This window comes from Nematolebias whitei, chromosome 8 (assembly GCF_014905685.2).
Source record: "Nematolebias whitei isolate Nwh7 chromosome 8, NemWhi1, whole genome shotgun sequence".
NCBI lineage: Eukaryota > Metazoa > Chordata > Actinopteri > Cyprinodontiformes > Rivulidae > Nematolebias > Nematolebias whitei.
Window position 1 is genome coordinate 14,223,366 of NC_056505.1, and position 21,335 is coordinate 14,244,700.

Consider the following 21,335-nt stretch of genomic DNA (forward strand, 5'->3'; position numbering starts at 1 on the left):
AAGTCCAGATGACATGATTCAACCTTTTTTGTTGTTATATACCTGGATGACTGAGAAAACAAACTTTGTGTGGTTAATAATTGTTTTCTCGCTCAGCTACCAGACTGTGACTGAAGACAGTTACCAGATCATTCAATCTGCATTTAAACAATATATTTTTAATGTCCACATTTTTTGTGCCGTTCTAAATCCAGCTCTCAACAAAATAAGACTTATCTGGAAGAGTGTGTGTCAAACAACTGTCACTAGCACTACACTATAACAAATGAGCTACTTCCTTCTTGAATCAATGTTATCCTCATTAATCATTGATTAGAAAACTTTATTGTATGTAATGACATCAAAATCTCAAAAGAATTGAAATATTACCATTTGGTTATTCCAACCATGAAAGAAATCTGATATCAGTGTGAACTGTTGAGCTAAAGGTCAAGGAGAGCAGCAGTATAAGCTAATTTACAAAAAGACAGCTAAATATCCAGCGGAAAAAGGGGAGTTTAGTGTTCATCAATCATAATGAAAAATACCACTTCCTGGTCTTCAAAGCACAAGCTACTTACAATTTGAAAAACATTCACGTGTATGTGTAATAATCAGAGAGGACTGACACGGAGGGGAGTCATATTACTGCAAACACGTAGGCGTGACGCATCACGAGGCTTGCTTTCATACTTACGACAGAGAACCTGACGACGACCTGGCATGCCTCTTGCTCTTGAGGGCTCGTAGTTTATCCCCCTGTGTGAGGCCATTTCTCTCCTCGTCATCATGGTACTGTCAAACAGAAAAAAAGAAGAAACCACAAAGACAAAAATTTGTCCTTTTGATGTAATTTATTCTTAACCTTTATTTAACCAGGAAAATCCCATTGAGATCACAGATCTCTTTGTCAAGCGAGGCCTGGGCTGGCAGCCTAACATGCATGCTTTTGGACCTGGTTTGCATTAGTATTTTTCTATCAGCAACAATATACCGGTAGTCCATTCCCGATGGTATGTTGAGTGTGTCAAGTAAAACTCACCAGCTCTATTTCTTCTTTCTTGGATGCCTTGTTCTTGTTGTTCCCATTGATGGTTATGTCATCTACTCCAGACAGGATCCTGGTCACAGCCAACTTGCCATTCTCTTGTTCATTCAGCATCTTCTCCCGGAAAACGTCTCCATCCACCCAGAGACTGTTCTGCTTCCTGACGGAAACAAACAAGCAACAAAAAAAGAACCCCCACACAAACTCAAATGAATGGATGCCAAAACTTTAAGAGCAAAAATCGTGTTTTCTAAGCATAAATAGTAAAGAAAACTGAAACGAAGACATGAAAATCCTACTTAAGTAAACACCTACTCTTCAACAAAGTTCTGCTGGGGCCCTATAATGGACCCTGGTCGGCAGATCCGTATCCATGCAATGGCTTCTGCAGCAGTCAGGCGGTAATGTTTCATCATATAGCAGGCAATGAGCGTACCAGTTCTTCCCAGGCCAGCTTAAAATAAGAAGAATTGTTTTTCATCACAAACAAAACAACAATAAGCAGTTTTTCTAGCTTTGACGGTATTTTCGACTAAAAGTCCCACCCTTGCAGTGAACAGCAATAGCTCCCTCTGCATTCTCACAAATATTGATGAACTTTGTGACAATAGAGTCGTTCGGCGTGCTTCCATCCACAAAGAACAGGTCGTAATGTTCAAAACCAGATTCTGTAAAACGTCTGGCATCATACATCTTTTTGTTGAGTCTGATGATGGTGGTGACACCATGCTTTCTGAAGTATGGGATATAGGCCTCAGGAGCATGTAAAGGATAACCTTGAATAAATAAAAAAAAAACATTTTGTTTAGGAGCTGTGCAAATTCCATCATTTTTCCTCTGTTACTCATATCAAATTACCATTCTCTATTTTGCTTTTGGGATGTGGTCCACTGAATGCAAGAAACTTCCCTGGAATGATCCAGTTAAAGTCGCCGTTTTCTGCACGCTCATAGTGCTCGTACTCTTCCACATCAAACTTTGAGAAATTGAGCCAGCCGTAGCGCAGAGCCTGGAGGAGCGCCAACAAGAATAGAGTTTTATTAGAAGCATGGTGATAAGAAGACTGGGGGAAAATATCAGTTTTTAAATTGCATACTTTGTGAACTGCATGAAGGCAATCTAGGATGTCCAGATTGAACATGCAGGTTCCAAATGAAGCATCCCTGAAGAACATAAGTGCATAATGACAAACCAAATAATTGGAATGTTTAATTTCACTAAAACATTTCTCTGCAAAATGCAATTCCATCTCCAGCAGCAGCTTTCGTCTCTTTCTAACGACACATATTGCGCTGTGCTTTAAGACAATTCATTCAATTTACGTGTTCTTAGTGCACAATCCTTCCTCTTCCTCCCCATTTGTGCTTCACTGACACGGCAATGTTTACTACGTTTGATCATTTTAGAAGATATTTGAGGGGAACCAGAAAGAGTTGTGCTAATTGAGTCTTAATGACACTTTCCTAATTAAACATTCAGACCTGTCTATGAAAACACACACATGCCTTTTGTTCATAAAGTGACACAATTTCACTAGATATTAAAAATGATTTTCAGATTTATTTTTAATTAGGGTTTTGGGAATTAAAAAATACGCTTTGATGACAAGTTTGTGACAGACTAAACAGAAATAGAAAAGCAACTTATTTCCAAAGTACAAATGTACACCAGCAAGAAGTTTCTCACGTAGAGAAAAGAACATTTTCTATAGAATGACCCTTGTAGTTGGAAAATGCAAAAACTGTCAATCAACTGGTGCAAAATCAGCATATTCTCACAAGAGCAGCAGTGCTTTTATTTCCACTTTGTACTGTTGCGACGTCTTGTTACCTGAATGGAATATATGTGACATTCCTTGACACCAACAGACCGTAGGCTTCTTCTGGCATCATATTAAGATGCATAACCTTCAAAGACAAAGGTCTTTATCAGCAAGTTCTTTCTTGTATTTCATACTAGCTTTATGTTTGATACCAACTTTAATGTTTGCAGTCATATAATTCCTAAGGAATATATATAGAAAATATGCAAATTTGTAGACAACTTACTGCATATGAGCCTATTAGGTAAGCAGCATTAGCTTGTTTTTTCTGATCTCCACAGGTATAAAAAATGATCTTCTTCCGTGTGAGAGTAACGGACTGTGTAAAAACATGAAGAGAAAGTTTGATTACTTCAAAACATCAAGTATTAGGCAGAAAAGAGCAGAGTAGGTTTTGTTTTCTGTCCTTGTAGTGTGACACAACACAAAACTGGACGACATTAAAGAGAGGGGATTATAACGCCCTTAAAAAAAAAAAAAAAAAAAAGAAGCAATACACATAAATATACTCATCAAGGAAGTTGAAGGATCTAATGTTTTTATTTTTAAAAAAATTATAAAAATGTTAGGTTGTGGTGCTAATGCAACATTAAAAGACGAAAACAACATTTTATACAAATGTGCAATAAAGATTAATCATCTGGGTTTCAAACTTTGAAAGTCTTGGATATGCCCCAAAAACAGGAACAAAGCTGTCACTTAAAAAAAACAACCTAGCTACATTAGAAATATAAATGTAGCTGTAAAACAGCAAACTGGCATGCAAAAGTTATAAACCTGCTTTACTTTCATCACCTTCTGCACTTATAAATAGATATTGACCCGCGCCTTTCTTTCCATTCTCTCTTCCAGGAAGAGTAATTAATTGCTGCAGTTTACTTTACCTTGAGCTTCTTTGTCAGCTTGCAACAGAAGCGATAGAACATGGCCAAGTTAAGGGGACCAAAGTCTGCATAGAAGCTGAGAGCAAGAGAGAGAGAGAGAGAACGAAAGAAAAAAAAAAAAAAGACAGTCAGAGTTTCTATTTATGCAGCAAGCCATTGTCTCTGGGGAAGTTTCGCTGGTTAGAATTAACTACGTCAGGCTGACACGGTGAAAATACGAATGGGAGTAAAAACTATTACTGGAAGCGTGTGATGGTAGAGTGGGTCAAAACTAAAGGAGGAGAAAAAGGTGCAAAAAGGAGCAAATACAAGAGTAAACCCCTGGTCGGTCTTATTCTCTCTTGCCTCCAAGTGAACAAAAACACATTAAAACAACAAGCTCCAAAAGTGCACATTCAGCTAAAGGCATGCACTTTTCTTTGCTTTATATACATTGCATGCATATACATGAGCTTATTTGATGAATTTACGAGTTCTGCATCTAAAACAGAGATTATTCATCTGAATGTGAAGCCAGACATATCTGCACGACTGCGTCGAAATAGAAAGATGACACATAATAATAATAATAATAACACATTTACTGCACTTTGTTGAAGGCCCAATGGGACAAAGTGCAGAAAACACTGCATCACTCTGCAAACTCACTTCTCATATGCCAGCTCTTCATCTATGCAGAAACAGTGTCGGTCAGCTGTGCTCTTGATCTTCTGCTGAAGAATTGCAAAATAGAGTTGGTCTAAAAGAAAAGGGAAGGACACAAAATGAGTTGCTTTTGTCATAAATGTCTAGCTGTTCGTCACAAAACTCGCAGTTCTTTGCTTTTAACCTCATTTCTTTCCTGGTAACTCACCCTTTAAAAACTCCAGACATCTCGATGAAACATCGTCCAAAGTCATTTTGCTAACAGACCTGAACATAACCTTCTTCTTTTTTTGTTTTTCCTCCCACACGAAACGTACGAGCGGAGTGTTTCCTCACGAGGACTTGGGCATTGCTAAGTAAAACTTTATCCAAAACTTGCGTTTGTTATTTTAAAAATTAGTTAAAAAACCGTCTTTTACAAATGTTAAGTTTGAATATTTCTCTCATTTAAAGTTGTTTACTAGCGAGGAGAACAGTCACCAACCGAAGAGGGGAGTGTCGAGTGCAAGTGCGCACTCTGCTGAAATTGATCCCACGCGCGACTCCTCCTCCTAGGTGTCCCGCCGATTTCTATTGGCTGTTGCAGATAAAGGACGCTTCGTGATTGGAGGAAAGAATCTGCTCGTCTTGTGACGCCCCGCCTCTTCCAGTTTAAAGTTCTCCACAAGAACGACGTGATAGGCTCCGAGATGGGCGCTCAAGCGGTTGCTATGATGATCTGACAACCAATCAGATTTGCGAATTCCACTTAGACGAACCTCCCTCTTTAACACTGGATCTTAATGAATGTACTAGAACCAGAAAACGTCAAAAAGTTATGAAATTTAACACGAGAAGGGGCGGGGCTTGGGCTCAATTGTACAGTCACTGCACCCTACTGTCCATTTGTACACATATAACACGAGTTACAAATGAGGGGTGCGCACGAAGAGGGGTAAGAATGTGATTTGCAAGTAAATAAATGCTTTATGTAATTAATAAACAGTCACTTCAGCGTGCACATATTTGCTTAGGTGTATCTGCGCAAACCTGATGCAATGAAAGGGAGAGAGACGGTGTCGCCATATTGGGGCAAAGCTAAAGAAAATCGAGGGTTTTAGCTGCGCTTGGGACGATGCTGCGTCTCCGTGCATCTGCCGAGCGTCTTGAAAGTTGCCAGGGTTTGTCGTCCTCTTACCTGTAATCTCAATGTAAATATCAGAGTTAGGCTCCGCCTCTGAGCTGCTGGGAGCTGCACAGCGCTGCTTTTTCCTCGATTCCGCTCGTCTCCTCTCGCTTTTGCGCTTCATTTTCTCCTCAGAGCAGCACGACAGCCATTGTCGATCCGCTGTCTGCTGCAGACCTCCTCTGTTTTTGCTGCAGGGGTGCGCAGCTTGTCCGCGTTTCGGTGCTGTTAATTTAGCATGGCTGCTGCGCTCTCTCAGGGAGCCCTTTCTGGGAGTGCGTGTGCCAGTGTCTGTGATGGTGTGTTGGTGACGTCTCTGAGCAGGGGCAGGTTTCTGCTTTCAGATGTGCAAAACCCAAGGATTTCAAATGTTTACTGTCATGTGCATAATTCCCTGAGCAATGACATTTTCACTTTGCTTTGACATAAAGTATTTACAGAGAAGAGAAAAGCATCAACACCAACATGCGCAAAAATCAATTAAGACAAAAAGTTGCAAATGTGCAAACAGGCTCAATGGAGTGACAGGAACATTCATTTATTTAAGAGTCTAGTGGCACTTGGAAGGAGTTCTTGAATCTGGAGGCACTGCAGTTTACACTTCCCTCTGGTGAGGGTATACCCGGGCCCATGTTGTGGGGGGTTTCTTAAGGATGGAGGCAGATTCCCTGTGGACTCTGCAGTGGTAGATGCTCTGCAGAGAGGGGGGTCCTTGCAATCTTTTCAGCGGTCTTCATTCTCTGCAGGCATTTGCAGTCCAAGTGCTGCCAGACTGATGCAGCTGGTCAAGTTGCTGAAGATCCTAAGTGGCATGCCAAACTTCCTCAGCCTCCTTGAAGTAAAGCCACTGTTGTTCTTAACCAGCTGTGTGGTGTTCACGGTCCAGGTGACATCCTCTCTGGACGCCCAGGTATTCAAAGATGCTCGCCCTCTCTACCTCAAGCGCTCGGATGAACAGAGGTCTCTCCTTCTTTATGTCAACAGACAACTCCTTTGTTTTGTCGGTGTTGAGTGTGTCGTCTGTTCATTTGTTCACTTGCATTCAAAGTTCATGCTCAATAATCCAGATACAAAATCCAATAATCGTCAGTCAGGTCATCTGGACAGTAAATTTTTTTGTGGAAAGATGTTTCGCCCTCTATCCAGAGGGCTTCATCAATCTGAGGAGTCCCAAGTAAACTGCATTCCTTTAGTGGACCAACCAGTTTGCTGGTGATAAGATGGTTTCTGGAGGCTGTCCTGTCCTCCGTCGACTCCTTCCAGGCAGGCAGCCACAGCCAAAATGGTTCAAGACATCAAAGTTCATGCTCAATCATCTAGGTACAAAATCCAATAATGGTCAGTCAGGTCATCTGGACAGTTTTTTTTTTTTTTTTTTTTTGTGGAAAGATGTTTCGCTCTCTATCCAGAGGGCTTCATCAGTCAGAGGAGTCCCAAGTAAACTGTTTCTCACAAAGATTCCTCCGACTGATGAAGCCCTCCGGATAGAGGGCGAAACGTCTTTCCACAAAAAAGAAACTGTCCAGATGACCTGATTGACCACTATTGGATTCACTTGCATTACTTTTACAGCCTATAAGACACCATGAGTTGCTGACTTGTTGGAAACAACTGTGCATTGACTTGGATGGTGTGAGTGAAAAAAATGTGAGAGCAATCACAAAAACACGAGATTTTATTTTATCATTTTAATGAGCACTGCAAATGCAAAGGTTATCAAAATATAATCAGTGCAGCAGCTGTTTTCAAGAATTTAGAACTTAGTAATTACCCACAAACTATTTAAGGACACGCAGCTTCAACAATATTCAACATGTAAAAAACACAATCATTCTAACGGGGAAACTATGAAATGTAACAAAAACCCATTTGATCTCCAGGTAATCCCTCTGCTTTCAGACCCCACACAAGCTGATGAATTAAAGCTTTTAACATAAATCAGTGACAAGCAATGATAAATAACTCAACCTATACAGAGCTAATTTTGCCCTACAAATAAAATACTTATACTTTTAAGAATTTCCAACTGAAAACAAAACAACGGACTCAGAAATACTGGAAAACAATTTTTTTGGTGAAACAATGCTGCGCAAGTTTTTCTTGTTGGCATATGTGTGAACATTTGAGGACAAGATCAGGAAGCTATAGTATGCAAAATACTAAGACACCAACTAGTCACTTGTCAAATATGAATAGGAAAATCCACTGACCTTTTTAAAAATGTATTTTCAAACCTAAGAAAACTACTCAAAAATATCAGACTTTCGATGGGGTTTCCAAGAGGTCCTGACAAAGCATGGCTTGGTGAAGAGCTAAAGGACGCCTGTCTATTCAGATTGGTTCAGAGACATTTGAATTTGCACCTGTTGAAAATATCCTCTAACATTTAAAAATAAACCCAAAAGTTCAACTTTGGGTAATTTAATTTTATTTCCATGTAAGCTTTTCTGAAATTCTACCCAAATCACAATGAAGTTGATCAAAATTGTCTGCAAATTTGTTAATAAATTGAAAGCTCTGGCTCAACAGGTGAAAGGACATTATTTTACGAAACTGAAACACGGTCATGTAGTGTTTAGCTGCCATGGAGTCGGACAGTACATACACTGATCGACTCTATAAAGAACAACACTCTTCATTCTTCAGATGCTCCTCTGTATTGAATTCAAACTGAAGGATCATTAGTGCAAATGTACCTCATAACCATGTAAATAAAATAAAAATAAAGAAAAAACTGTCATGAACATTTTTGTTCAGCACACCTGACCTCAAACCTTGTACAAACTTTAGGAGCCCTTTCAAACAGAGAAACCCTGACATCACAGAGAAACCCTGACATCACAACCTTCTTTACTAATATAATTTTGGTCAAACTTGAGAAGTCCATGGAGCATTTGTGGGTACCAAATAATACAATGGGCCCCACTGTGAACACACTTCATGCGCTGAGCTAACGTTCTCGCAGGCTACACGTGGATGATCTTTGGTTTATCACTGAAGTCCAGAGTCTGTTGTACTCCAGCGAGCTGGAGGAGCCAAGGGATGGGCATGTGATCCAAGTGGTTCATATCAAAGTGACAAAAATGAACTTCAGAGCCTGCAGAGAAAAATAAAAAAGGAAGAAAAGATCAGATCGAGAGAGACATCCTGACTGGAGACAAAGAGGACAGCCTACCAGGTCCTGCGATGATGGCTCCACCTTGCTGACGCAAGTCGCCCTGAAAGTCAAAAGCGGAACTGGTCATTGCCCTCCAAATGCTCTTTATTTGGCCCGCCAACAAACCAGACTTCACATGGGGACTGGGGTGTGCTGGGTACACAAACACATAGATGCAAAATGCCAACATGTCTCAAAAACCATCGAACTCACTCTGAAGCAGATTTAAACCTTCAGCATGTTACCGGAGTCTGTGAACGTCTGCTCTCGCTTCATCCCAAGTTTTTGGTAAATGCACCTTTCTGGGTCCACATACATTTCATGAGGATACCCCGTCAGCAAGCAGAAAGGCTACATGAACAATAAGAGCATGTTTATTTAAAGCAAAACTGGGTTAAAATGACAGTTCATGCAAGTTGGCTATGCTCTAATGGCTAGAACTTTCAACTAAATAACTTTATATACCAAAACATGCAGGTAATTTGTACACAATCAAAACATATATATTAATATCTATCTATCTATATCAATATATAATCAAAATAAATCAATTAAATCATATGGTTTTCTTTCAATAACTGATAAAAACTACATGACACATGCACATAAAAATAAAAATATATGAATTTTGATTAAAAAAAGTCATGTTTTATTTCCACATTGCTGATAAAATACATGAAACAATAACATGCGTTATAATTATAATTTGTTAACCTCTATATGGCAGAAAGCAGACTGACCAATCACAACCAGTCGGATTCCAGCATCCTGCAAAAAAAACAGAAATGGGATTTTATTATCTCATGTTGCTGTTTATTCATTCATCTACTCAGTATAGACTCATGTTCAGGCTGCTGTTTAATATACCACATTATTTTACATTATTAGTGTTTAGCATGCAGATCGTATTGTTTAGTGTTTATTTAGCGTATATCTTAGATTCTTATATGGTTTCTTTTTATACTTTATATTTTTTGTACTTTTGGATGTGGACCTTGAGTGCATAAATTCGTTCCACCTCATGTACCACATATGATGTGAATGACAATAAAGATACTTGAACTTGAACTTAATCTGAATTTAAACTCATTTTTACAAGTGCTATTTTTGATACACAACTAATAATCTGATTAAACTTCACTTTGAAGCCATATAAATATTTGTCTCCTGGACATGTATGAACTTGTCAGGACTCACCTCCAGAACTTGTTTAGGTACTTTGCTCAAATCATCAACATACTCTTTACAGCTGTAGCACAAGAAGTTCTGCAGGAACAAACAACACGAGGCAGACGCGAGACATCAAATCACATGAGAATAATCAGTGCCTTCACATACATTATAAAAGACAACTGGTAAAGTTGTCTAAGGAAGCAGACTGCTTCAAATCTTCACTTCGTCACAGTCTCCCATGCATAGGTGACAGTGGAAAGAAATGTCTCCCTTGTAACAGGAAAGCTTTAGCAAAACCAGGCTCAGGATGGAGCATGTTGACTGGCTGGGGTTAGAGAGGACAGGAAGGAGACACAAACACAGAATGACGGGTCCAGCTGTAGTTCACACATGTTAATGACAGAAATAAATGCAAATACAAACATGGAGAATAAAATTAGTAAAGACAACAGTGATGTGGTCAGTTTACCCCCCAGCAGCTTTAGACTATAGCAGCTTAACTAAGGGGTGACTCTGAAAACCCAAGCCAACTGTAACTATAGGATTAATAAAAAAGGAAAAATTTAAACCTGGTCTTGAAAGTGGTTCCACACAGTGGTGTAGTCTATATTTTTGCAGTGGTTATTTATACCGTGGTAAAGTTAGTTAATGTTGGACACCGCTGAAGCCACGGAACGCAAATGTACAATGTCCAACGTAAAACTAACATGGTTGGTCCGTATACTGCGCTTAAAGAAAGTGGTTACTGATTAGTACAGTGTAATCGTTAATTTATTTTTAAGCATATTGAACATTTCCTAATTTATCTGATGCTTACTTTCAGGGCTTAATGTGTAAACTAATTGATACCAGAATGCAAATGGCAGGGTGGACTGGTGGTGGTGGTGGGGGGGGGGGGGGGGGTGTCTGGAGGTCCTTCCCCAGAAAATTTTGAATAAAGTAGATGTGATTTCCTGCATTTTGGTGTATTTCAATGGGTTGTTAATCATCTACGTTTACCTACATTTATAAACACCCCGCTTCTGTCAAGCATCCTCCCCCCCTCCCCCCACACACACTTGACCGTTCCGAGCCCGACACTGTCTCTGCTCGTTGTTGTTCGACTCCAAATGTGAAACCTCCAGGCACCCCCTCCGTCTGTTTGCAGCAGCCTCTGAGCTCCGGTCCGCGTATTATTATTATTATTATTTTTCATTTATCCTTTATTTATCCACGTAGTCTCATTGAGCCATGAGAACTCATTTTCAAGAGAGACCTGTTTAGGGAGCAGATGGTGGGGGGTTAAGGGCCTTGCTCATGGGCCCAGGGTGGGGCGAATGAGGGTGGAGGCAGGTGTGGGTGTTTCACCTTTTCCACCCACATTTTGATGTTGACGGTACCGGGAGTTGAACCTGCGACTTTCCAATCACAGGCCCATCTTCTAACCTCTGCGCCACCACTCCCCCAATGTATGACTGCATGGTTAGTTCGGCACGCACCCCCACCACTTTTCTAGAGGCGAAGATTTTTCCAAGACACGCGGAAATGCTTACTTGAAGAGGCTGCTCCTAAGTGGCTGTTGTGTTTAAAATGAGTGTTTATGTAATTATTTTCAGTTTACATATCCAATATAGGTTATATTTGTTCAAGGCAGTCATATTTGTTCATAACTTTATTATTAGTAAGCCTGAGAGTTACTGGATCCAATCAAACAGTTATGGGAACACACCCTGTCATAATAATTAAGAGAGCTCCCGGATCCTGTTCCGGCAGGATCCAGCTCAAATTAAGCACTGCTTATATTTGAATAAATTAACCTTTGTACAACAGTTGGCTTTGTAGAAAACAGTATTAAAGCAAAACATGTTCAAGTATTGAGTACAAACGTATTAATTATTCAATAATTCGCTGGATAAGCGAATGTAATAAACAAGCGCTGCATACAGACAGATTGTTACGGAAGCGTTTAATTGCCATTTAACGTACTGACAAGTGCCTAATGATATGTCATGTATCATTGGGCACTTTTAAGTGGGTATACTAAAATTCTTAAGCTTTTCTAGTGGGTATACTCTGTATACCCACATATCAAGTAGACTACACCGCTGGTTCAACAAGAGAAAGATCTGCCTCCCATTCTATTTTTAGAAACTCTAGGAACCACAAGTAAACCTGCAGTCTGAGAGCAAAGTGCTCTCATAAAGCAATAAATCAGTAACAGAAGATGGTTGTTGAGAACTTTGTATATTAGAAGTACGATTTTAAAGTCTATTCTGAATTGAGCTAAAACTGGAGAAACATGATCTCTCCAGTTCTTCTTCCATTTGTTTATTTGAAAGTCCTAAAGGGCTGAAGCTCTCCTGACGCGCACCAAAAACAACTTTTCTTACTTCATCCCCTCCATGAAGCTTTTAAAAAGTTTCCCTAAAGCTAAAAACTCAGCAGCACCACCGGAGATTCTTATCTCCTTTACCCGCACGAAAATGATGACGGATTTTCTGTCTTGGTATAAACTCTTGAAAGGAAAAGCGTGTCCGCGCCGATCGTAAATCAAACAGTCCTCCACTTCTTTCAGATCGACCTCCACAGTTCGGGCTCTGGTGTCGCATCTTCCCCTGCGTACTTGTCGAGTAATCGGTGAAAGAACTTCAGCCATTTTCCACGGAGCTTCCCAACACAGAGCAGCACTATTTGTGGAGCTGCAGCTGGTTCACGCCCACAGGGCCGGTGCGCGTGAGCGCGCGCATGCGATCATTAAAGGTAAGCAAAACAAGTGCAGACATTGAAAAGCTTTTTTTGCCTATTTGTTTAAATAGGAGGACACATTTGGATATTTATTTTTTAGATCTTTGTGTTTGCATACTTTATGGGAGCAATCAAGTCAACAGAATTCCCACTAAACCCAGTCTGTCCCTTTAAATTAAATACATTTTTACTGTTTCACATCATCATATCAACATTTCGCCTGTTTTATTTGAGTAGGTTAATCACTTTATGTTATGCACCTTACTCTCCATCATGCAAATTAGTTGCATTTTGCATCATTTGGAAGTTTTGTTTGCATCTTTTTAATGAGTACTTTGTTTTGGTGCCAATGTGCCCTTTTAAATAAAATAATTTTTAGATTTATCATTGTAAGGCTTGAGTTTTTATTGCATGTTTTCAAGGATAACTTGCATGATACTGTGATCGTTTTGCCCCTTTAAAGTAATTGTTTGTCTTTTTCATGGAAACAAAGTTGGCGTCTCTTAGTGAAGTTTCCTCTGCCTTTCTCTATTATTTCATTATTTTTGGAGATTAGTATTTAATTAAGTTGCAAATATAAGTTTTCGTTTTCTTTTAATTTATTTAAGTTCTTTTTCAAGTTATTATTCAATGTTTGCCTCACTGCATTTTTGTTTTTGTTGGCCATATATCTATGTCAGAGGGTGTGTTGGTAGTTGAAGCTGTTTTGGTAGGAGGGGATTTAGAGGGATGTAAAGCCCTCTACATGCATGGTAATTACTATATAAAGTTTGTTAAATTGATCAACATTAGCTTTATTTTTTCTGGTATGAGACAACTACTTTGCTGACATTGGGCTGCCTGTGCTCAGCTGCAGTCAGCCACATTTATTGTCAAATTGAATTGAATTCAGTTTATTTATTTTTCACATAATTTCCATAAAGCAGTGCTCCAGCCCCATGAAGTTTAATTACTTTTGCATTCATATTATAAACTAACATGTCTTGACATTTCTGGTAAACTCACAATGACGCAAAAACCAAGACTAGTTATATATTTGGGCTTTTATCTTTCTTTTCGAGCTAGACGTTCAGCTCCCATGACGAACCACGAAGCGCCCTCGTCGGCTTCCGTCGTTCTGCCCTCTGGCTGCGGAAGTGTTGTCCTGAAGCCCAGCAGTGTTTGGATAAACACCACGGCGGCTCATTCGCAGCTTTTCTCGCCCGTGTCTCTTCCGTGGGGACTTGTCAGCGCTGGTTTGGACCGTGTATCACAGCAATATTATGCGAGCATCGTCCGGAGTGTGGCCGCAGCGTGTGAAGTGGTGAGAGCTGTAGCTAGCTTTAGCCTTTAGCATGTGATGATGGAGCACAGGCTGGCCTGTCAAAGCTCTTACTGTGTCCTTTCTTCCTCCGAATGAGGGAGAAACCGAAGAAATATTGGACACGAACTTGTAGCGAGTTCATGTAACACCGGGCCTTGCTGTTCGGGTTGGGTTTGTGTGTTTGTGTGAAGCCAACAAATGACCACCTGTTCACTGTTTACAATCATTGTTATTATTCGGCAGAGAGCAGACAGGGCTCAGCTGCACAAGGACTAAACTGCAACAGAAATCATTTCTAACTTAGGGGATTCTAGCGTTTGACAAGCGATTCATTTGATTCCCAGGCTTGAAGACCAGAGGGCTGATGTTTCTGTGTCTGCATTTTATTACTGTAACAGGAGAATACACATCATTTCTGATTATTTTCATTTTTTTTATGAATGACAGTTTGCTTGCACACAGCTAGAATTTTGCTCTAAGCAATGTGTCTTTTATGCTGTTACATGTCTTTAGAGTTTACAGTATACAGTTCTGTTCAATAGTTCAGAGCCATCTTCATTTATTATATTTTGCTTCCAAGCAGCTAAACTTATTTGTAATCTGTTAAAGTGGTCTTCATCAATATTTCTAGGGCTTTAATGCTTTTTTTTTTTTTTTTTTGACTTTGGCTGCTTTTTCACTGGCTCTTTTAACAGATTTTTTTTTCCCCCCCCCAAAAAAGTCACAAACATCTGTAAATCTTTTCAGCCTAAAACAACTCCTAAATTCAAAGGATGAACAAGTGTTTCACATCAAATAACTTAACAAAGGACCAGTTTTTAATTGGATTTTTATGTGGCTTCTTACAAGGACATGATTTGTTCTCATTTCTTTAGTTGAATCTATGAAAAATACCAAAGATAATAAAGTTCGATTATTTTTTTTAGGCCCCAATAAATGGATTACTAAAGATCTATAATCTGAAAACTTGTCATGCAGTCAGAGATCAACTGTATCTCTCAAGCCTTGTTTTTTTTTTTTTTTACCAGAACTTTTCCAGTTTCCTCATGACCCGACTTTCAGATACGGTTTATCTGCTGTAAATAGACGGTCCACTTTCCTTTTTCTTTTAGCAAACATAGTGTTTATGCTGTCCCAATCAGGTGCAAGGACTGGGCAGAAAATGAGTTAAAAAAAAAAGCAGCTGAAGTCAAAAGTTTTTTTTTTTTTAAAGACTTTAGAAAACCTGGACAGTGACTCAAAACACTTTTTTACAGATTTTACTTGCCCCCCTCTCTTTACTCAAACATGCATCCATAATATGGTTGCTTAATAAAATGCATTTAGAAAATTGAAACAAATGGATATAATCTAAATCAAAGTTTTATTTCATATAGTTATGCAGTACCATGTACAGTAAATCTATAACATTGATATTTTTAGAGCTGGATATTGTGCCATTTACATTTCCAGTTAATTTATTGACACATAAACACATTTTTAGCCGTGTCTGGTCATTTTTGTAATGAATGTATCCCTGATGTTCTAGAGTTTCTTTGAATCATCTATATGGGCCATCTTCTTTCAAAAAATGGTTTACGCCTGAAGAAGAGGACACGCAAGCCGCATCACAAGAAGAAGAAGAGGAGGAACTGTTTCCTGCAGGGGCCTTGCATGCTCTGCTTCATCATCCACAGCAACAGCAGTGGTGTCGACGACGACGGTGATCAGCTAGAGGCCGGTGTTAACGGGTGCCGTCACAACAGCATCGCTGGAATCGGCGTCCCTGGCGTTGGCGGAGTCGGCATCGGAGCAGCAGCTGCCTCGAAGATCGCTGAGCGATACGCAGCGCTTGCATCTCCTGAGGACTGCTCCAAGTTCCTGTTGTCTCAGAGAGAACTTGCTATCTGGGAGGGCCAAGGGAGGAGTCTTTTGTCAGCTGTCCCTGCCAAACTGATTCCACCACCGGTGCTTTTTAGAACAGCTGGAGTATCTGTGACTGCGCCCATACCTGTGACTGTGCCCGGCTGCACCGGCGACTACACCGAGATGGTAGGCATCAACACTAACAAGCTGGTGATAATTCAGTACGCAGCTGTAGTGATGGTCAAACAACTTCCATCAGAGCGGACAGCAAGGTCCATTTTGAGTTATTCAGTCTTAAGCTTAAAGGGATGAGTCTGTGAAGTGTGATTCTGTGGCGTTGCTTGATGTCTTGCAGTAGTCAGTATCTTACCTGCTGTAAACACCAGTTTGAATGATCTTAATTTGGAGAATAAAGGTAAAATTGAATCTATTCAGACTAGGGTGACATCAAAAATGGACTTGAGCCATCATAAAACAACTACATTTTCAAAGATTGACTGTAATTCACATAATTTCTGAACAATGAAATGGAGCATTTAAAATATTTTTAAGCTGCATAAAAATCTTAAATGAATATATATATTTATTTAAAGCAACTCTGGGCACAATGGCAGCCTCAAATCATACCCCAGTATATAAAAGCTTGGACTGACAGTGAGTGGAAAAGTAGGCTCTATAAAACTACATTAAATTATTACAAGAAAGTCTGTTTTGTTGGCGGTAATGTATAAAGATATGAGGGATAATTCAAGACTTTTGAACAGTTTCTTTTAAGTAATGGAATTACTGCTCACTAAGGTGTTTTAAAGCTGAATGTGACCCATATACAACATTAACAATAACACACCGGTAATTCTAAAGCATTGCAGTCAGTTTTATTTTATTTGTGTTCATGATTAAAATTCAGGAAAGCTCTCTTTAATGCCTTCACACATCAGACTAATGTGTTTAATGTCCCCTTTGTCCAGGCAAAACCCCCCCCCAAAAAACAAGCACTTAGACACCACATGAAAACAACTGCCATCCAAGATTTACCAACTGCAATTACACAAGAAGACATTCCTCTCCTGCACAAAGGGAAATTGTTGTCTAGGTGTTTTATTCAGTTGTAAAAATTAATAGTTTGGCTCAATTTTATTTTAATTTGTTCATCATCTAGTTTAGTTTTCATCTGATAAATTGTCATATCGAGGCGTTTTTTTTAAATTTTTTATAAATTCACACTTTAAAGCACAAATAAACTGCAGTTCAGTGAAATTTACATCTCTTAGTTAGTTATGCCTTCAGTAAGCAGTTAGGTGTCATGCATTGGAAAAAAAAAAGAAAGAAGTAATTTTATTGTCAGTTAACGCTCATTCATTGCACTGAACAATCAGTTGGTGATCTTCCATTGACAGACCCATCTCTGTTGCATTTATTAAACTGGGAGCCAGCAGGCAGTCATGAATTCTCAGCCTTTTCTTTTTGTGGCTGATTCTTGTAACGAAGATCTTTAGAGTTAAAACTGTCTGAAGAACACGTGGTTTATTTGTGCGTGTACCTCTGGGTGCAGGTTTGCAAGAGGAAGTGCACAGAGGTGCAGAGGTGCACCCCCTGTAAGCAGCCGCGCTGCGCCTTTGCTGCTTCTAACGAAGGGCTGGAGCACGGTGGAGTGGGAGCAGGAGGCGACGGAGGAGAGGCTGCTTCGAACTCTGACACAGGCCACTGCCACCATCCCATCTGCCCCATTCCCTCCTCCTCCTCTGCTTCCTCTTCCTCCTCACCAGCTGATGGCTGCTGTGGGCTGGCTCTTCGTCCTGATTCACCAAACAGTTCCGACCCGACACCCTGCTGCCTAAATCCTTACGACGACTGCCAAGCAAAAAGTTCTGATCCTGCTGATCACCTAAGTATCAACCACCTGCCTTCCTCCATCCTTCTTAAGGTCAGATATTTTGTGCTGTAACAAATGGACGTAAATGATTAGTAAACGTTTTACAAAATGTGAGTCCCATGGCTTCCCTTGTCTCTCAGGTCCTGTCCCACTTGACGGTGAAGGAGCGCTGTCTTTGTGCCTCTCTGGTTTGTAAGTACTGGAGGGACCTCTGCTTGGACTTCCAGTTCTGGAAGCAAATCGACCTTAGTGGCCTACAACAAGTAAGGATCTGGTTTCTCAGACAACATGCTTATTAATCTTAAAGAAGTTGTCTAGCACACAGTTTGCAAGCATAAATGTGCTGCTTAAACAAAAAAGAACCCCAAGAATTTCTTTACCTTGTTGCTGATTTTCTTTTCTTTTCTTTGTGGCGTTTGTTTCTCAGGTCAGTGATGATCTCCTTGTGAATATAGCTTCTCGAAGGCAGAATGTGACTGAGATTAATATCTCGGACTGCAGGGGAGTCCACGACCACGGTGTGACCTCCCTGGCCTCCCACTGTCCAGGACTGCAGAAGTATACAGCCTATCGGTGCAAGCAGCTGGGGGACATTTCAGTGGTGGCCTTGGCAACACACTGCCCTCTGCTGGTCAAGGTGCATGTTGGGAACCAGGACAAACTCACAGATGCAGCTTTGAAGAAGGTATGCTTTAAAAACGATCCCAACCTCATGTTTTACGTTTGGTTGTCTTTATTTGTTACGTGTTTCGATCTGCAAGCAAAACTTCAAGAACCATCAAAACAAAATGAAACATCAAGAGGTTCTGAGTATTTTTAACATGTTGAATAATTTCCTAGTTTTCTTTCATCTTCAGCTGGGAGCAAACTGCAGCGAGCTGAGGGATATCCACTTGGGTCAGTGCTACGGCATCACCGATGAGGGCATGGTGGCCTTGGCTAGAGGTTGTTCTAAACTGCAGCGACTCTACTTGCAAGAGAACAAAATGGTCAGTTTGACACAAATTTCCTCTCTTGTGTCTCTGTTCAGTTCAGTGCTTCAGCTGATTGTTACTCCTGGTCTTTATTTTATCACGTGTAAACCCTATTCACAGAGCTCCATTCATTCATGCGCTGATTAATTTTCAATCACATTACTTTCTGTTGGTTTTTGTGATATGGAGGATGAAAAAAACAATTTGGGGATAAATGTAACCCATATTATTTTCAGTGAGCAAACCAATATTAAAGAGTTTTTTTTTTAGACAACAGCTATACAACTACACAAGATTTTTGTCTTTACATTTGCTTGGACAGCCACAAACAAAAACTGTTGACATTGTTTCATTATAGTTCGTTTTTTTTACTTGAGCGCCAGCCGAGCTGTCAGGTTCATGAACGAAGTGGAGGAGGACGTGCAGAGAGTTGGTGTGACAGAGGAGGATGTAGGGTGAGATGAAGTCAAGTGACTCACTGTGTGGAAACCTAAAGAGAACCATGGAAAGGAGGCGGAGACAAATAATGCTGTGATGTGGTGATTAATGGGTCTGTTCTGAGGATACCTTTTTATTAAACCAGACTACAGCGTGTTCAAATGTTTAATTTTCTTTATTGTTATTTGATTATATTCATTAAATAAAGCAAGGGAAAAGTAAATTAACATGTGATAAACCACCACTAGATGTCACCTTTGTCTCTAAACAGCTGGCCAGCTGTTGTAACATTGTAGGAGGCTTCAGCGTGTTTAAATGCTCAGCTGTGTATCTTTTGATCAGAAACAACCTTGTAACTATTGCGTTATGACGCAGACAGAAACTATAAGAAAACCATATTTTACTTTCCCATTATAATTTTAATTGTCCGTGTCGAACCCTCATTATCTCAATCCTCTTTGTTTCACTAATGGATACTTTTTTCTCCCCCCCGCCTAATATTTCTTTAGAGTTCTCGAGTAATTGTGACCTTGATGAATTGGTCCACTGTAAATTGTTAGGAAAAAGCTCAGTTTTTTAAAACCCCATTCATCAGCTAAATGGTAAATGAAATTAGCGATTAGGGCTAGGTGAGAGATTAATACGGCTGCTGATAACGTTTTAGCAGAGCCGCATCGATTTCAGATGGTGATATTTCAGATGTGCGATGGTTGCAGTTATTTAGCTTCCTATCATTAGGGCAGAGAAAAATGGGGCAAGCTTATATGGGAATCATGTCTGGAAAGTGGCAATCTAGTAGCCTGGCCAACAGTTGACTTTATCTTGTCAGGAGTTAAGATGACAGAGAAGCCTCTTATTCCCTTTAACATCTTGGTCGACAGTTTAAGGTCCTCCTGCTCTTACTGCTGATTTTATTGCTTTATGGGAAGTGGCTGTAATTACAACCTCCAAATGAATGTGGTACTTTGAAAGCTAAAATTATGCATGAACATTTAGATTTTGACGTCGAATGATATGGATAATGACTGAATCACATACTTCATGAATGAATGTCTTGCTCTTGGAGAACCTCGTTTCTTTCTCACTAAATCAGACGGTCATGTAGCAACATAAGAAAGACTTCTCAATGGTTTATGCACGGATATAAATGTTTGAACTCTTGTGGGATGTTTGTTTAAATTCAGTTCTTGGTTTCTACAAAAGCTAAATTAGTAAACCGCATTAAGGTGGACTTTTGGATTTTAGTGTGCTATAAATAGAAACGCCCTGGGACATGAATGAAACCTTATGATCTTTTCTTTTCTTGCACATTCTTTTGTCTGTCTGCCTTAATCAATCACAGATAAAAATGAGTCTTCTAGTCACTTTGATCTTCACATTTTCCACTCCTCATCATCCAAAAAAGAAAAATTGAATCACTTTATGATTTTTTTGCGTGGTCTTTCACTCACAATCTTGTTTTTTTTTTGTCATGCGGACGGACACCCATATTTGTTGTTTTTCTTTCCTTCCCGCTTTCCTGTTGTGTTTGTTTCTTTCCTGCGCTAGAGGATTTGTTTTTGTGTGTGTTTAGACTGTATCATACAACAAAGTATTAGGGCCATGCTAAGATAAAAAAAATTTACACTACGAGAAAAAAGTCATAAAGTTACAAGAATGAAGTTGTAATATTATGAGAATAAACTCGTACAAGAATAAACTCGTAATATTATGAGAATAAACTCGTAATATGTTCCTGGGTCAGCTCGCACCTGCTGTGGACAGCTTCCAATGCGAGTCACTGTGTTTATGAAATAGTTCGTGATCACTTTTGGGCCACTGTTTGTCAAATATTCCTCCACATTATGTGACGACTAAATCCGTCACTGCACCATTAATTGCAATGGCATACGGCGTCAGTTTCTTGTAAGAATCCAAATGCCACAGTGCGTTGGGTCCCATGCTATTGTACTGTTGGCATAAACATTCATCATTTTCCCGCAGTTGTAAGACTGCTTTTTCATGTTGCAGTTCTGATAATATTACGACTTTATTCTGGTACTGTGGTCCCTCGTTTATCGCGGGAGATCTGTACCCTGAAGCGCTGCGATAAGTGGAAAAACTGCAAAGTAGTAGTACAAGTAGTAAGTAGTAGTTTATTTTAGTGTGTGTATATCTGTCTGTCTGTCTGTCTGTCTGTCTGTCTGTCTGTCTGTCTGTCTGTCTGTCTGTCTGTCTGTCTGTCTGTCTGTCTGTCTGTCTGTCTGTCTGTCTGTCTGTCTGTCTGTCTGTCTGTCTGTCTGTCTGTCTGTCTGTCTGTCTGTCA

The 21,335-nt window shown here is 39.8% G+C and overlaps 3 protein-coding genes across 4 annotated transcripts in view; 1 reads left to right on the forward strand and 2 right to left on the reverse strand.

The window, feature by feature from the left end:
• Positions 1-5,814, reverse strand: part of cdc14b (cell division cycle 14B) — a 14,116-nt gene extending 8,302 nt beyond the window's left edge. For both annotated transcript variants that reach the window (XM_037680977.1, XM_037680978.1), the window contains exons 1-11: positions 5,556-5,814; positions 4,382-4,472; positions 3,734-3,809; positions 3,076-3,168; positions 2,858-2,934; positions 2,124-2,190; positions 1,886-2,036; positions 1,573-1,803; positions 1,343-1,481; positions 1,022-1,187; positions 677-774 (exon numbers count right to left, since the gene is read on the reverse strand). In XM_037680977.1, the coding sequence (XP_037536905.1) occupies positions 677-774; positions 1,022-1,187; positions 1,343-1,481; positions 1,573-1,803; positions 1,886-2,036; positions 2,124-2,190; positions 2,858-2,934; positions 3,076-3,168; positions 3,734-3,809; positions 4,382-4,472; positions 5,556-5,667 (1,301 nt within the window). In that variant the 5' untranslated portion in view covers positions 5,668-5,814. The remainder of the gene's footprint in view (positions 1-676; positions 775-1,021; positions 1,188-1,342; positions 1,482-1,572; positions 1,804-1,885; positions 2,037-2,123; positions 2,191-2,857; positions 2,935-3,075; positions 3,169-3,733; positions 3,810-4,381; positions 4,473-5,555) is intronic.
• A 2,695-nt stretch (positions 5,815-8,509) lies between these two features.
• prxl2c (peroxiredoxin like 2C) lies at positions 8,510-12,508 on the reverse strand. The gene is made up of 6 exons (XM_037680327.1): positions 12,326-12,508; positions 9,898-9,966; positions 9,415-9,468; positions 8,946-9,051; positions 8,719-8,853; positions 8,510-8,640 (listed from the first exon to the last, which is right to left on the reverse strand). The coding sequence occupies exons 1-6, from the start codon at positions 12,506-12,508 to the stop codon at positions 8,510-8,512; spliced, it is 678 nt and encodes a 225-aa protein (XP_037536255.1).
• Positions 12,509-13,733: 1,225 nt separating this feature from the next.
• fbxl17 (F-box and leucine-rich repeat protein 17) overlaps positions 13,734-21,335 on the forward strand; it is a 258,417-nt gene continuing 250,815 nt past the window's right edge. The window contains exons 1-6 of the mRNA XM_037680052.1: positions 13,734-13,900; positions 15,429-15,931; positions 17,298-17,669; positions 17,759-17,881; positions 18,046-18,303; positions 18,476-18,607. Of these exons, the coding sequence (XP_037535980.1) occupies positions 15,449-15,931; positions 17,298-17,669; positions 17,759-17,881; positions 18,046-18,303; positions 18,476-18,607 (1,368 nt within the window). The 5' untranslated portion in view covers positions 13,734-13,900; positions 15,429-15,448. The remainder of the gene's footprint in view (positions 13,901-15,428; positions 15,932-17,297; positions 17,670-17,758; positions 17,882-18,045; positions 18,304-18,475; positions 18,608-21,335) is intronic.

Coding starts and splice junctions, on each gene's coding strand:
- prxl2c (XM_037680327.1), bottom strand. CDS start 12,508: ATGGCTGAAGTTCTTTCACCGATTACTCGACAAGTACGCAGGGGAAGA. Junction 9,967..12,325: donor CCGTCATCATTTTCGTGCGG/GTAAAGGAGATA, acceptor TTGTTCCTGCAG/AACTTCTTGTGCTACAGCTG. Junction 8,641..8,718: donor AGCCATCATCGCAGGACCTG/GTAGGCTGTCCT, acceptor TTTTCTCTGCAG/GCTCTGAAGTTCATTTTTGT.